At 39.8% G+C, this 12,623-nt stretch overlaps 1 protein-coding gene across 1 annotated transcript in view; it reads left to right on the forward strand.

Annotated features, from left to right (window-relative positions):
• Positions 1–12,623, forward strand: part of EBF2 (EBF transcription factor 2) — a 144,493-nt gene that overhangs the window by 100,946 nt on the left and 30,924 nt on the right. The window contains exon 7 of the mRNA XM_064472484.1: positions 6,376–6,457. Within this exon, the coding sequence (XP_064328554.1) occupies positions 6,376–6,457 (82 nt within the window). The remainder of the gene's footprint in view (positions 1–6,375; positions 6,458–12,623) is intronic.

Genomic DNA, 12,623 nt, shown 5'->3' on the forward strand with positions numbered 1-12,623 from the left:
TGCACGCAGAAGTGTGGGGCCGGAGAACCGTCTAACTAGACTGGTGGCCCCATAACCAAAGAAATTACTTCCAATTAAGGCAAGAGGGTAGAGGTGTGTTTCATATTTTTCCCATCACGAAATGGGGATGTTGCTGGGGACAGGAGTAGCAGGTGTAACGTTCATGTGCATTTTTTGGTGCAACAGGAGTCTTTCTATTAAAAAACAAGTGACAAATGAACAGCCAACTCCTCCTGGCCTAGGCTTGGGACCTTGTATCATCTGACTCGTGCTCCCTTTCCACGCAGTAAATCTCTGACAAACTCAGAAAAGTCTCTTGACCTACATATGTTGGTTTTCACATTTGTTAAACTGGGTTCACACTTTATGCACAGGAGTTTTGTGAAGATTAATTAGCTGCTGTTTGTGGAGTATCATATAAATACTCTGGATTATTGTAATAACCTCACTCATTTCTCACACGGTATAAGGTGTGCGTTCATTTAGAATGCCTTTGTGCAGTGCCTGATCCCATATTGACTATAACTGCTGGAAAAGAGGAAGAATTTTTCTCATCAGCTCCCTAATAATACACACTGACATAATAGAATGAAATTACTCCAGAGATAAATATTCAGATTATAAAGAAGTCTTCTACTGTGATATTCATTAAAATCAAGATGATGATATCGAATAAATGCAATTAATTGATTTTAAAGAGTGACTTTCAAATGTATGTGGAAAAGCTGACCTACTCCCTTTGAAAGGAGGGAATTTCAAGTAAAGCCTTCTATTTTTTCATATTGTGGCGTCGGGTAGGGTGACCTGTCACACTTATCTCAGAGTTTGCAATGCCAAGGCACACATGGGTGAGTCGAGGGGAGGATGGAGGACCCTGATCTCAGAATTTCCTAGCTTTGATGGAGTTGGAGGCAGGTCCTCACTGTAAAGACAGTTTTTTCAGTTCATAGTCTATTTAATCTTAATATTGTTTAACTGGAGCAAAGATATTCATAATAACAGCTTCTTGTTTTATCTTTGTTTGCTTTGTGACTTTTTGGAAGCACTTTAATTATTTAAGCAGAAGGCTACCATATCTTTATATTCTCATCAGATAGTAGCATCGTAGGATTTGCTGATAAACATAATCCTACTGGATGGTAGGCATGTTCTCATGCCAAAAACTGATGGAGGCCATGAATCCAAATTCTACAGTAACATAAACAAGACAGGGTTATCTCAGTACTTCCTGTACAAGGGATATCTTTGAAGTGTATCCAGAGGCTGCTCATAAGATAAAAATACCGATATATCTCTTGATTCTGTACCTGTATTTTAAGAAAGCACAAAAGGTGAATAGGAAGGTTAGTTAAGATGTAGAACCCAGAGTCAGGAGATCTGAGTCCTAGTCCCAGCTCTGCGGCAGACCTGCAATGTGATGGGGAGCAATTCCCTCCCAGTTTCCAGGCCCTGGCATCTTTGCCTGTAAAATGGTGAGTTACACCACCTGCTGCAGAGGGGTTTTGTGAGGCAGAATTAATTGAAGTTTAAGTCCCACAGAATGGCGCTATAAAAGCGCAAAGCGTATTATCTATTTCTGTGGTTCCATGTGGTGAGACTAATCAGTCCCAGGTCTTGTGGAAGGGTTTTAAAAAATATTAATGGATTTTTTTTTTTTTTTAAACTACACCTTCTGTTGCGTGTGGGACTGCTCTTTAGGGCTTCTGTCTAGTCCCGTTGAAGTCACAGGAAAGATTTTTTTTTTTTTTTCTTTTTGACTCCAACAGGATTTGATTAAGGTTCTTCTCAATCATCTGAGATGGAGGATAAACATTCTCAAAGGTGTGGAACATGCTTTCTAGTTCTAGCCACGTTTTTAAGTTGCCTCAGGTAGGTACAGAACGTAATAACATAGGCATCTGCAGGCAAGGTGGGAGTGTGGATCAGCAAATGCTTTGGAAAGAGCTTGAGATGCAGGACCTTACCTACTTTGCCCTTACCCTTTCTCAGTGTCCATGGACAGGCCTCTGCAGGGGAACTTGTTCTGCCGCCTCTCAACTGCATTATGGATTGGATGAGCGCTCCCAGTCTGCTTTCCCACCAGGTCACATAGGATTGCTTGTAGTATTGCTGAAAACTAGTTGAGATACCACAGCTGTCTTTGTACTGAAGTAAAAAAGGGGCATTTAAATGATTCATCAACCTAACTCTTCAGCATGATGGTAACTCCCAGTAGGAGGAGCAGTAACTTTTAAAATAGCTCCCTCTAAATCCTAAAAAAGGGAGTTATATTTAAGGTGGTGTTTTGGAGACCTCTGCAAGTGTATCAGTCCATGGATAGAAAGCTTGACTATATGAGAAAGGCAGGGGAAAAAAAGGATAAGTCCATAGTTGTATCTTAATTAATTTTATGTCTATGCATTAAGTTAGTCAGGTCTTCTATAGCAATGCTAGAATTTTTAGTGGCAGTCATTCAAAAATATTTAGGTTTTCCCCTAGCGCCCTTAGATGTTGATCGATGGGATGACTGAGCCATGCTCTCTCTGCTTGGCTGGAATCAGAGTTATCTGCTAAACTCATAGCTAATGCCATCCTTAGGAAGGAACAAAGACCAGCTAAGAAACATGAAAATGAGCTAATTTTTTTATATTTTGTTTTTTATTTTTTGATGTATGTGTAGGTTAAAGCCAAAAACTGGCTAAAGGTTCTCATCTACAAAAATTAATAAAGCCTTTCTGCAATTCTCCTGTTACCCCTAAATCAGCTTCATTTAGTGCTAAACCTTCCCTCCTCTTTGCTCCCCCCAAGTCATTTTTATTCTAATGCTGCAATAAATATTAATGCCTTTCCCAGATGCAACCACTTAAAATATATATGTATATATAACAACCTACCAAATACTTTATGCAGATGCCCAGTTGCAGCTAAAATTTGACTGAAGAAACCCTGAATGGAGGAAAAGAGAGACGCAGTTCAGCTAGAAGAAAGATTAAAATTCTTGTGTGCACATCTAAAGAAAACTCCGTGTAGAGCTGGGGTGACGGGAGGGAAAACTGTCTTAGTGCACTGTATCCAGTAAGCTCTAAAGAAACGACAAACATCTTAGCACGGGCAATAGATAGGTGAATCCTGCTGCAATGCTTAAGTACTAGAACCCAAGGCCAACACTTTCAAAAGTGAGGCGAGGAATTACTGATGCCTATTTTGTGATATCTTAAAGGTGCACAATTTTCAGCAATTCCAGGAGGTCAGGCACTTCTAAGTTGTCTCGAGTGGGGCTCCCAGAATTGCTGTTGGTTACATACCCTGGCTAAACACCCTGAAGCTCAGTGCGTTTGCACGCTGAACGCTGTTTATTGCGAAGCAGTCGGTCAGGGATGAGAGCGCTCTGCATCTTGTAGGAGGCAGACGGCTGGGAGAGAAAGGAGAGTTTAGTTTTCTGTGTATTTTTAATGGACAATACATCTGTTGGTTTGAATCAGCACAGATCTGACTGAAATCTGATTTTCACATACGCTGCTGATTTATGTTTGCTGGGGATCTGAACCTGAATTTTCTGGGCACATTTAGGAGAAAATACAAATGGAGTTCATTGCCATGAGATGTTGCAGGGTTCGGTCATGGATACTGTTAAACGTATGTTTAAAATTCTTACCTTTTTGTAAGGTAATTTGTTAAAATTCTTACCTTTTCGGGGTCTGTGTAACACGCGTTACGGCAGTACCTTAGCTCTTCCCAAAGTCAGTTCGGCTGACACAGCGAGTTCTCTTACAGACACCTTCCTTTCCTCTGATGTTTTTTATTCTTTAGTTCGTGTTTATGTAGATTTTTCTCACCTAGATGAATAGGGATGCAAGCATTTAAAAAAATTAAAAAGGAAACGGGACATTTTCCTGATAAATTGGAACTTTTCTTTTTCCCTAAAAGTAACAGCTTCTTGTGGATTTTTGCCCCCGGCTCACTGATTTTCATGTAAAAGTTACTTGCCTTGGTTTCATTATATAGTTTGGCTACATTCTGCAGTTTTCCCTTCTGTAGATAGCTCTCAGAACATAAGCAGTTTATGTATCTGCAAGTATTTCTTTATATCAGCAAGAAGAGGGCAGGATAAAAAGGAGTGTTTGTGAGTAACATTTCTGGCTCAGATTCTCCTGTGAATCTCTGAGTGTGCTGGCATGCAGAGCATTTTTCTTACAGATAAAATCTTGCTTACCGAATCTTTCAAATAAAAGAGGTCACGGGTTTTAGCATGAGGAGTCGGTAAGACTTATTTGATAGAATATATTCACTCGGTGCTGCTTCTGAGGTGTGAAGTTCTGTCGGGTTTTAGTTCAGATTACACGGAGGTGACCAGGGCTGTGCTCACAGAAGTTGCCCTCTGAGAGCCGAGCAGCGACCCACCTCTCCCGCTGGACCTGGCTGCCAGCGTGAGGAGGGACCGCAGCAGGACGCTGTACTTTCACCCTAAGCTGTGCCGCGGGAAGGACCAGTGAGCTCTCTAAGTCGTAAATGAGAAGGAACGATAGAGATAGAAACAACGGTCTGCAAAATGCACACACAGGGAAAATAAATATTTTAGATTTTTAAAAATGTTTGTGAGAGATTAAGGGGGAAAAGGAACATTTTAATTTAAAAAGCTCACTGGAAGGATGTATTTTGTGACAGTCATTTTATATGATGTTATCTTGGTCTTTTTCGTGGGTTCAGCTGTTGTGTGGTTTTCGACGGGTTTTGTTTGTTCAAGCAACATATAAATGGATCGGATCCTTCGATATTTCTTTGCATGTTTGGGGCAGAGAGAGAGAAATACCACGATGTAAGTGGTGCAAAGAAAGTAGCAATAACAAGGGAGAGTGCATTTCTGCTTTATTGTCTTGTGTTAGGACTATTTTGGTTGTTGTTGTTGGTAAACCCTGGGAAATATACATCTTTCTCCTTTAAAGTTCTAATTCAAGGCATGAATGTGTGAGTTCTGAAGGGACTTAGGGACTGCGGTAAAAAATCGTTGTCATAGTAACAGAAAGGGAAATAGGCCTGGCTCACCTGGGACTTTAACTTACTGCAAAAGCAGATTTTTTTTTTTTAAGGAAAGCACTCAGCAAGAGAAATAAATAAATAAATTGTTCTTTGTATTCTAAATCAATTCTTCAACTATTTATTTTTTTCTTATATCCAAGTCTTTTTCCTTCTAAATCCATTTAAAAGACTTTAAGGGGTTTTTTTTTTTTCATTTTAATTGTTGCAGTTAAACCCATTTTGTCTGACAAATGGAAATGAAAAGAAAATCACAGAAAATATTTTCACTTGTGATAGGGGATGCCAAAAAAATTTCCTGTCGGTTATGCCTGAATTTTGAATACATGCTTGTTTTGTTTTAATCCAGCAACTCTGATTTTTTCAAATAGCTTCTTTACCTCTGAAATTCACAAATTTAAACGGATGAATCAGATAACAAAGGGATGAATCCTCTCCTCCCTGGATCTGACACTAAATTTTGTGGAAAAGCTTACAGAAAAGCACCTGCCCTGTATTTCTGAACTGTAAAAATCTATGTGCTCTAGCGTTTGGTGGTGGGTAAGCCAATCAAGCACGCTGAAGACTCAACTTGTGTACATGACAAGCTAAACTCTACAGAACAATAACACGTAAAGATAGGCATATGTGACAGGGCAAAAATAATTGGCACGAGAACTTTGTACACTGTTAATAGGTTTATCTGCTTGGACAGCATGAGCTGTCACGTACTACCTCATGTAGTGTTTTTGTTACCCTCTCTCAAAATCTGTGTAAGATTATAATCTGGACTCCTGGCAGTTCTGCTTCTCTGCTTTGGTTACTGAAATCTTAATAACTAAAAACATCGTCATGATGAAATCTCATCAGCTTCTTCTGAGGGCTGTGTTTGTTTCTATGTTTTTTAATACATTCTAAGTAGTTTCGAGGCTTATCTGCCTCAGAGTTGCCCTGTCGGTTTTTGTAGTTTTTACAATAACATTATCCTTCTATATTGTTTGGTGGAAAATCCCTTCAGACAGTGAAAGAAAGACCTTGTATGTGAGGGAGAGATAAAGAAAGAGACTAAAATCATGTGGTCAAACATGCAGCGAGGAAACTGGCATAAATGGGAGCAGCTATGCTGACTTACACCAGCTAGCAGCCCAGCTCCGAGTGGATTGCAGTGACATTGGTTGTACCCTACCTGATGGGGTTTTTTTTAACTTCTGTTTGCTACGGTTTGGTTTTGTGTGTTTTGTTTCTGTTTTGGTGAGTTCTTACAGTCCTGGTCTACTGATACACCACCTTGTAAATCACTATGATGTATACTTGTAAACCAGAACATAACGACACGTGTTTTGTTATGGTTAATAGAAGTGACACCGTTCTTTATCTTTCCAGATTCTTCTTAAAATTTTTTCTCAAGTGCAATCAGAATTGTTTGAAAACAGCAGGAAACCCAAGAGACATGAGACGGTTCCAGGTAAGTCTTATAAGGCTCAGCATTAACCTGTCTGCTTTTTTTCTTCTTTTCCTTTTCCCTCTCCTCTCCTACATTGCTCATGATAAATATGATGACAGTATATGATAAGCCGTATCAGATATTGTTAAAGTTTTTCTCCATTTGCTGTGTTTAAACCATTTTCCCCCCGTTTTTTCCTTTTCTTCCACTCTGAATCCCCAAGGGGAAGTGATGTACTGTACCAACCAGCAGTGGATATTTGATTTGACACCCTCGGGCAAAGCACTCGCACATACAGCTGCCCACAGCAGGGATCATGTTTGTGATACTTAGATGCCTCAGAATTTTTCAAAGTAGCTCTGTAGGTAGTACACAAGCAGTCTCCTCATTTCCCTCCACTCCCTCTTTCCATCTCTTTTGCCTTTTAACTCAATCATGCCCTCCCTCTTTCAGCTTCTTTAAAAAACAAGAAGCCAAAATAGTGATGGTCACTTTAAGATCTCGCACAGCAAAGCAACAAGACCCGTGGGACAATGACCCAGCTGCTTTGCCACTGGTTTCATCATAGCTGTCGCTGATGTATTGTGAACACCAGCTAATAAAAACACAGAAGGAGGCAAAGTGTGTCACCGGTGAGGAGAAAGGCAGAGACGGTCTCTCATCTTGCATACCCATACCTTTTAAGCAACTACGCTTATTAAGTATTGTACGTGTAACTTAACCCTCGCAGAAATGCAAATGGAATGCTCAGGCCTTTTACATCCTGGACGTCACGTCCCTGCACGGCGTGAAAGGTGGCATGGCAGAGAACGTGTTAGAAAAGTGATGCTAGAACTAACCCTCGTGCAACTGAGAGGGAGGCATGGCCAAGATTGCAGGTCAGGCGGTGGGGCTCTACCGCTAATTTGCTGGGCGACCTTTGATGAGCCATTTTTCATTTATTTTACTATGTAATTCCACCTCTCCAAATGGGGTTGCTCGCCTTGGTAGAACTTTGCGGCCTTGATTCAGGAGAGCGATTGAGAAAGTGCACGTGTTTTGCCAGCCAGAGCCTTTGAAATCCGCTGGTGAAGTGGGCTATCCTTGCAAGTGCTGTTCCTGCTCGTTACCGTTATTGTAGCTCCTCTGTGTCACATCGGAGATACAAAATGGATTTTAGCTTACTGGGAGAGGTGCCATTTTTCTTGTAGACCCACAAGACTTGTAGTGGGAAGGTGACATCCTTAGGTTTGGCAGTTTGTGTTCCATTGCTTGGGCGATTGCATCAGTTTCCTCATTTAGAAATGAAGTTAAAACTCCACAAGAGTTTGCAGAGTTGTTTAAAACTTTCCACCCAAACATGTTTTCACAGACAAGTGATTTTTTTTTTTTAACTTTTACTAGCAATGAAAAATTCACATATATTTTTTTGTCAAAATATATGTATATTTTTGTAAGAAAAAAAAGTTTAACTTTTAAGAGAAATACCGCAAAATGGAAGCTTCTGAAAGCTCCAAAAATTTTAAAGAAATGTAGGCAAAAAAATATAAAAGTTATTAATTTTTTTCTTTTGAGCAGAAATAAATTTAAGAAAAAAACATGACCACCTTAATTTTTTTCACTAGTGGTTTAAAGAGACTGCAGTGTCTTCTTCATTCTGTGGTTTCAGAGATGATAAGACGTGAGAAAAAAAGAGGAGCTCGTTGTTAGGAAATTTATACTGGTGGTTGTTTATTTTCAAGTGGCAATTTCCATAACGAAAAAACACCAACTAGATATCATCTGCCAAGAATGCAAAGAAATCTGAGAGTAAAGGAAGACTCAGTTTATAGCTTGTAAACAGATCTTGTTAGCTCTAAGAGCCAGCTAGAAGAGCTGATTGGGAAATGTGATGAAACATAAATACAGTCTCTATTTTTTTCTTTTGTTATGAGTTTGTAAAAAAAACCTCGCGCGAGGGGATCCTGATTCGCACCTGGGGATTCCACGCACTGCCGTGTTACATGTTACAAATAGCGTTGCTTGTAGCAGCCAAAATATAAACTCTGGGTCCAAACACACCTGAACACTGAAGAAATTCAGATCCGATGTGAGTCTCGTGCTAGCTGCCCCCGCGCTGTGGCAAGTGAGACTGAAGGCCCAGGTTCGGATCAGGTGCTGAACTGCAGGAGGGATTTGCACCTAATATTCTTTTTTTTTGTGGCAGAAATCTGTCTCTAGTATCAGCCTTATTCTTTGTTTCGCTTCTTTATCTCCATACCCAAAATGGTGATGATACAGAGCCTAAACAGCTTGAAATTTCCAGTGAAACATCGAGCAGGGAAACTGGAACGAGTCTTACGGCACCCACATGGGTGCTGCTGGAATGCCTTTGCTCCGTCACCTGGCATCCCTCTTGTATACGAGAAAGTATGGCCTTGCTTTTGGTCTTCGTACCAAAACGAGCGGTTTATGGGAGAAGAAAATGAGCTGGGAGAGACTCTTCATGTGGGTTTTCTGCCTCACAACATGCCAAGCTGGGAAAACAGAGCCAAGTGAAACTTTCTGGCTCTTCTGCAGGGCTTAAACTACGTTTGCACTTTCAGTTCGTGTGAGTTCATACCTTTGAGTATCATTGTGAGATTTAAGTTCAAACTGCCAAATTAATCAAGATCAGGCAAACCCACTAGGTTTACCTTACTTTCTGTCAAAACCAAAAATGTTGACAAGGCTTTGTTTCGGAGTTACAAAAATGAACCCTTTGAGACAAATTGCAAAATGCTTGAGGCTTTGAGTGAAAGCAGGATCTTCAGTCAGGCTTGTTCAAAGCTGGACGCATTGGTTTGGTGAGCTTTGTTCTGGGCTACAGAGGTCAGTATGGATAAAAAAAAAGATATAAAAAGTAGCTCAATGGCTAAAATTTTACACATTTGGAGTAAAAATGTTCTGTGTTCTAGAGGAAATCAGCCATGATGAACTGTAAAGGCAATAAGCAACGACAGCTTGTTTTCTCTCTGCCTCGTTTCTAAGGACAGGAGCGTCACTTCCCTGGGTGTAAGGAAAGTTAAGAGTGTTCTTAAATGCTCCACTATCTCTGTCTTCTGGAGCCTTCTTTTTCTCTTGTTGATTTGTTGTTGTTGTTGGTTTGGTTAGGTTCTGTGTTTTGGTTTTTTATTGTTTTTAAGTTTGGGCAAACACTTGTTTGCCTGCTGCTTGTTGAGCATGGTCTGTCAGCTAGCCTTAAAGTCAGAAGTGGGACAAAACAATAGATAACTTCAGATATTAGTGGTGTGGTTGCACACGGTGATCTTGTTAATTTTCATTTTAATTGTTTAGGTTACATCAGGCAAAGTAATTAATGTGCAGAATTGTTTATTAGGTTTGAAAGGACAGTGCAGGAACCTGTGAGCAGAGTAAAAACAGGGTCAAAAAGCACAGTGCAGTAGGATACTTTATTCATTTTATGATTTAATTCATTATGTTTTATTCTTGGGCCACATCTAAACCCTTTATTGTTTTTACCTAATAAATTGTTTGTACAGCTGTCGTTATTAAGGCCCTCCTCTTTCAAACATTTCCATGCGTTTAACTTTCCTTACACAAACACACTTCTGCAGCGATGCGCAGATTGAGTAGCTTTTCATTTGTACTTATGTTTTTCTACAGGACCAAATATATTACTTTTCAATGGAGTAGTGCTTGTCAGATCTCCAGGAGACATTAAGACACTCTTTTTTTATGGTTATTAAAACCCCCCCCAAAACAGAAGAGAGAATCCCTCTATCAAGGTTCTCATTTAAATTGCTACTGAAACCTGGAACTGACGGGGTCTCATCAAAAGGCATTTTTGCTCTTTAATGGAAACTGAATGAAAGCCCAAAACTCAGGCTGTGTTGTTGAGACACAAATATAAATAAGAGACAAGGAAATAGTGCTGTACAATGAATCTTCCTGAGTTTTTCCAGCGTGGAAGAATGGTTACTCATGTTTGGAAAAGTGTCAAGTTAATGCTTCTGATTAGAGATGGGTGTGAAGCTACAGTTTGGGCTTGGTTTGGCTGATAACCAAAGTTCCAGGGCGTTGGGATCCAGCCTCTGAGCCTGGCCTCAGCCTCACTTCTAGATATGTTATAAGATTTAGATATTTTATAGTATGTTTATGACATATTAAACTAAATTAAATGTTAGGTTTCACTTATATCACTCTCATTTAAAAAAAGGGGGTGGGGAGAAAAAGGGGTGGAAAGGTTACATTAACACTGCATTGTAAATTTAATACAGCTCCAGATGCCTGAGGAAGGTTTTTTTAGTATAATTCTTTAGTTTGGAGAGCAACAGCAGCTGCTTTGCTTTGTGATCACATTAACTATTTGAAATTTGCTTTGATATTAAGTAGAGCTTCAAAGCTACAATGACAATCCCTTAACTTTTTTTTTTTTAAATCAAATACAAAGTTTTTCTACTGTTGAAAAAATTTTGTACCTCAGAAGTTAAAGGATGTGTGATCATTATTTTAGTTTTTTTTTCCCCCCCCAGAAGTAACGTAGTTATATTGTGAATCACTCACTACTTCAGTGCCTGCCAGTGGCTAAAGCAGGGAAAGGGAATTTTTCTAGAACTAATGGATATTTTCATGGTTACTTGATGGCTGCCCAAATACGTATGCAGATTGAGTAGTCTGTCCTTGTGAATTTAACTGAAGCAAATATTGATTATTTATCAGTGAAAATATTTCTGAATAAAGATTGTCAGTGGAAAACTGAAACAGAAAGCATGCTGAAGTCCCTTATTCAAACCAGAGTTCTGACTGTTTGAGTTCAGCTACTCTGCAAATCTGAGTTTGCACAGGTAAACTCATCGCTGCCATTGCTGTATTCTCCATGAGTGATTCTCCCAGGAACAGAATGAAAAAAAAAAAAATTATGCCCTCCATTTAATGAGGACTTCTCCTAGAGAGCTTGATTGAAGCCCAATGATACTTAATGGTAACGACCGGTGTGTAATGGGGGACAATAATTCTGTGGAATTAAGATGAGGCACTTCAGCTAAAATGCTTCAGCTGAGACCTGGTGCTAATGCATTAGACTCCTGTTGATTGGGAATTCTGCTTCATCCAGTCACAAACTGATTAAACAGATCCTACAGTGCCACAGTCGAGAGAATGGTACAAGGCAAGAGAACATCATTGCTAACAATGGTCATCTTTGAACCAACATGCTTTTTTAGAAACAAAAAGAGAAAGGTCAGCAGTTGCCCTCTGTTTTCAGCAGAAATCATGACATGGAATGTTTCCTGGCAGGTATCCCCCTCTAGGTGCTCTAGGGAGAAAGAGAAAGGAAAAATAACAAGGTGTATCCCTGGGGAGATTTCCTTCCTGACCTCAGAATGGTTGGATCAGTTAATCATCAGGCACGTGAGCAAAGCTGGCTGTGTTTGAGAATTCACCCAGCTACCTCCTAACATGAACCACTGAAGGATCTGTGTCATTCAGGAAAAAGGAAAATGGGTAACAGGAGTGGGAGAATATTGTGAGTTAGGAATGTTTTAGACTCTAAAGGAACAAAAAGGGATAGCAAGAATAAAACATAACTGGTGTAAATCAAAATCCTTTTCAGACTGATGGTGAAAGAGCGTGCCAGAGACCCCCATGGTTAGTTTGGATGTGGATAGAGATCGCTGAACTGGTGTTAGATGAATACTACATGGACTAATGTTGTTATGGGAGACTAATTTCCCAGGTATAAATTGCAAAACAAATGCAACTAGTATCAGCAGAGTCCATAGCATTTACTGGGTGGCTGATTCCTTCATCAGATATTGACTGACCCAACAAAAGGTGATATTATTTTAGATTCCATATGAGTAAGGGAGGGACTGACTGTAACTGCAAAAGAAAAAACCTTCAAGGAGCTTGATGTGCTCAGGTCTGAAGACCACATAAGTGCTGTGACAGTGAGTTGCCAAAGTTGTGTATCGTCTGTTAAAAACAAACCACAGGTGAGATTCTACTATGTCTCAGGTAAGCTTTGCCAGTAGGGAGAAGGATGCGTTTGTACGATTGTACCCTACTGAGTTTGGGATACAATATACTGGTTTAACCATCTTCAAAAGAGAATGAAACTGGAACAGGTGCAGGAATGGGTCATTAGGGTGACGGGGGAGTGGACAAGAGCTTGGTTCAAATATTTTAGTGATGTGCACCGAGAGGGGACATAACTGCTGACTAAAAA

Source organism: Phalacrocorax carbo, chromosome 24 (genome assembly GCF_963921805.1).
Source record: "Phalacrocorax carbo chromosome 24, bPhaCar2.1, whole genome shotgun sequence".
NCBI classification, from domain to species: domain Eukaryota; kingdom Metazoa; phylum Chordata; class Aves; order Suliformes; family Phalacrocoracidae; genus Phalacrocorax; species Phalacrocorax carbo.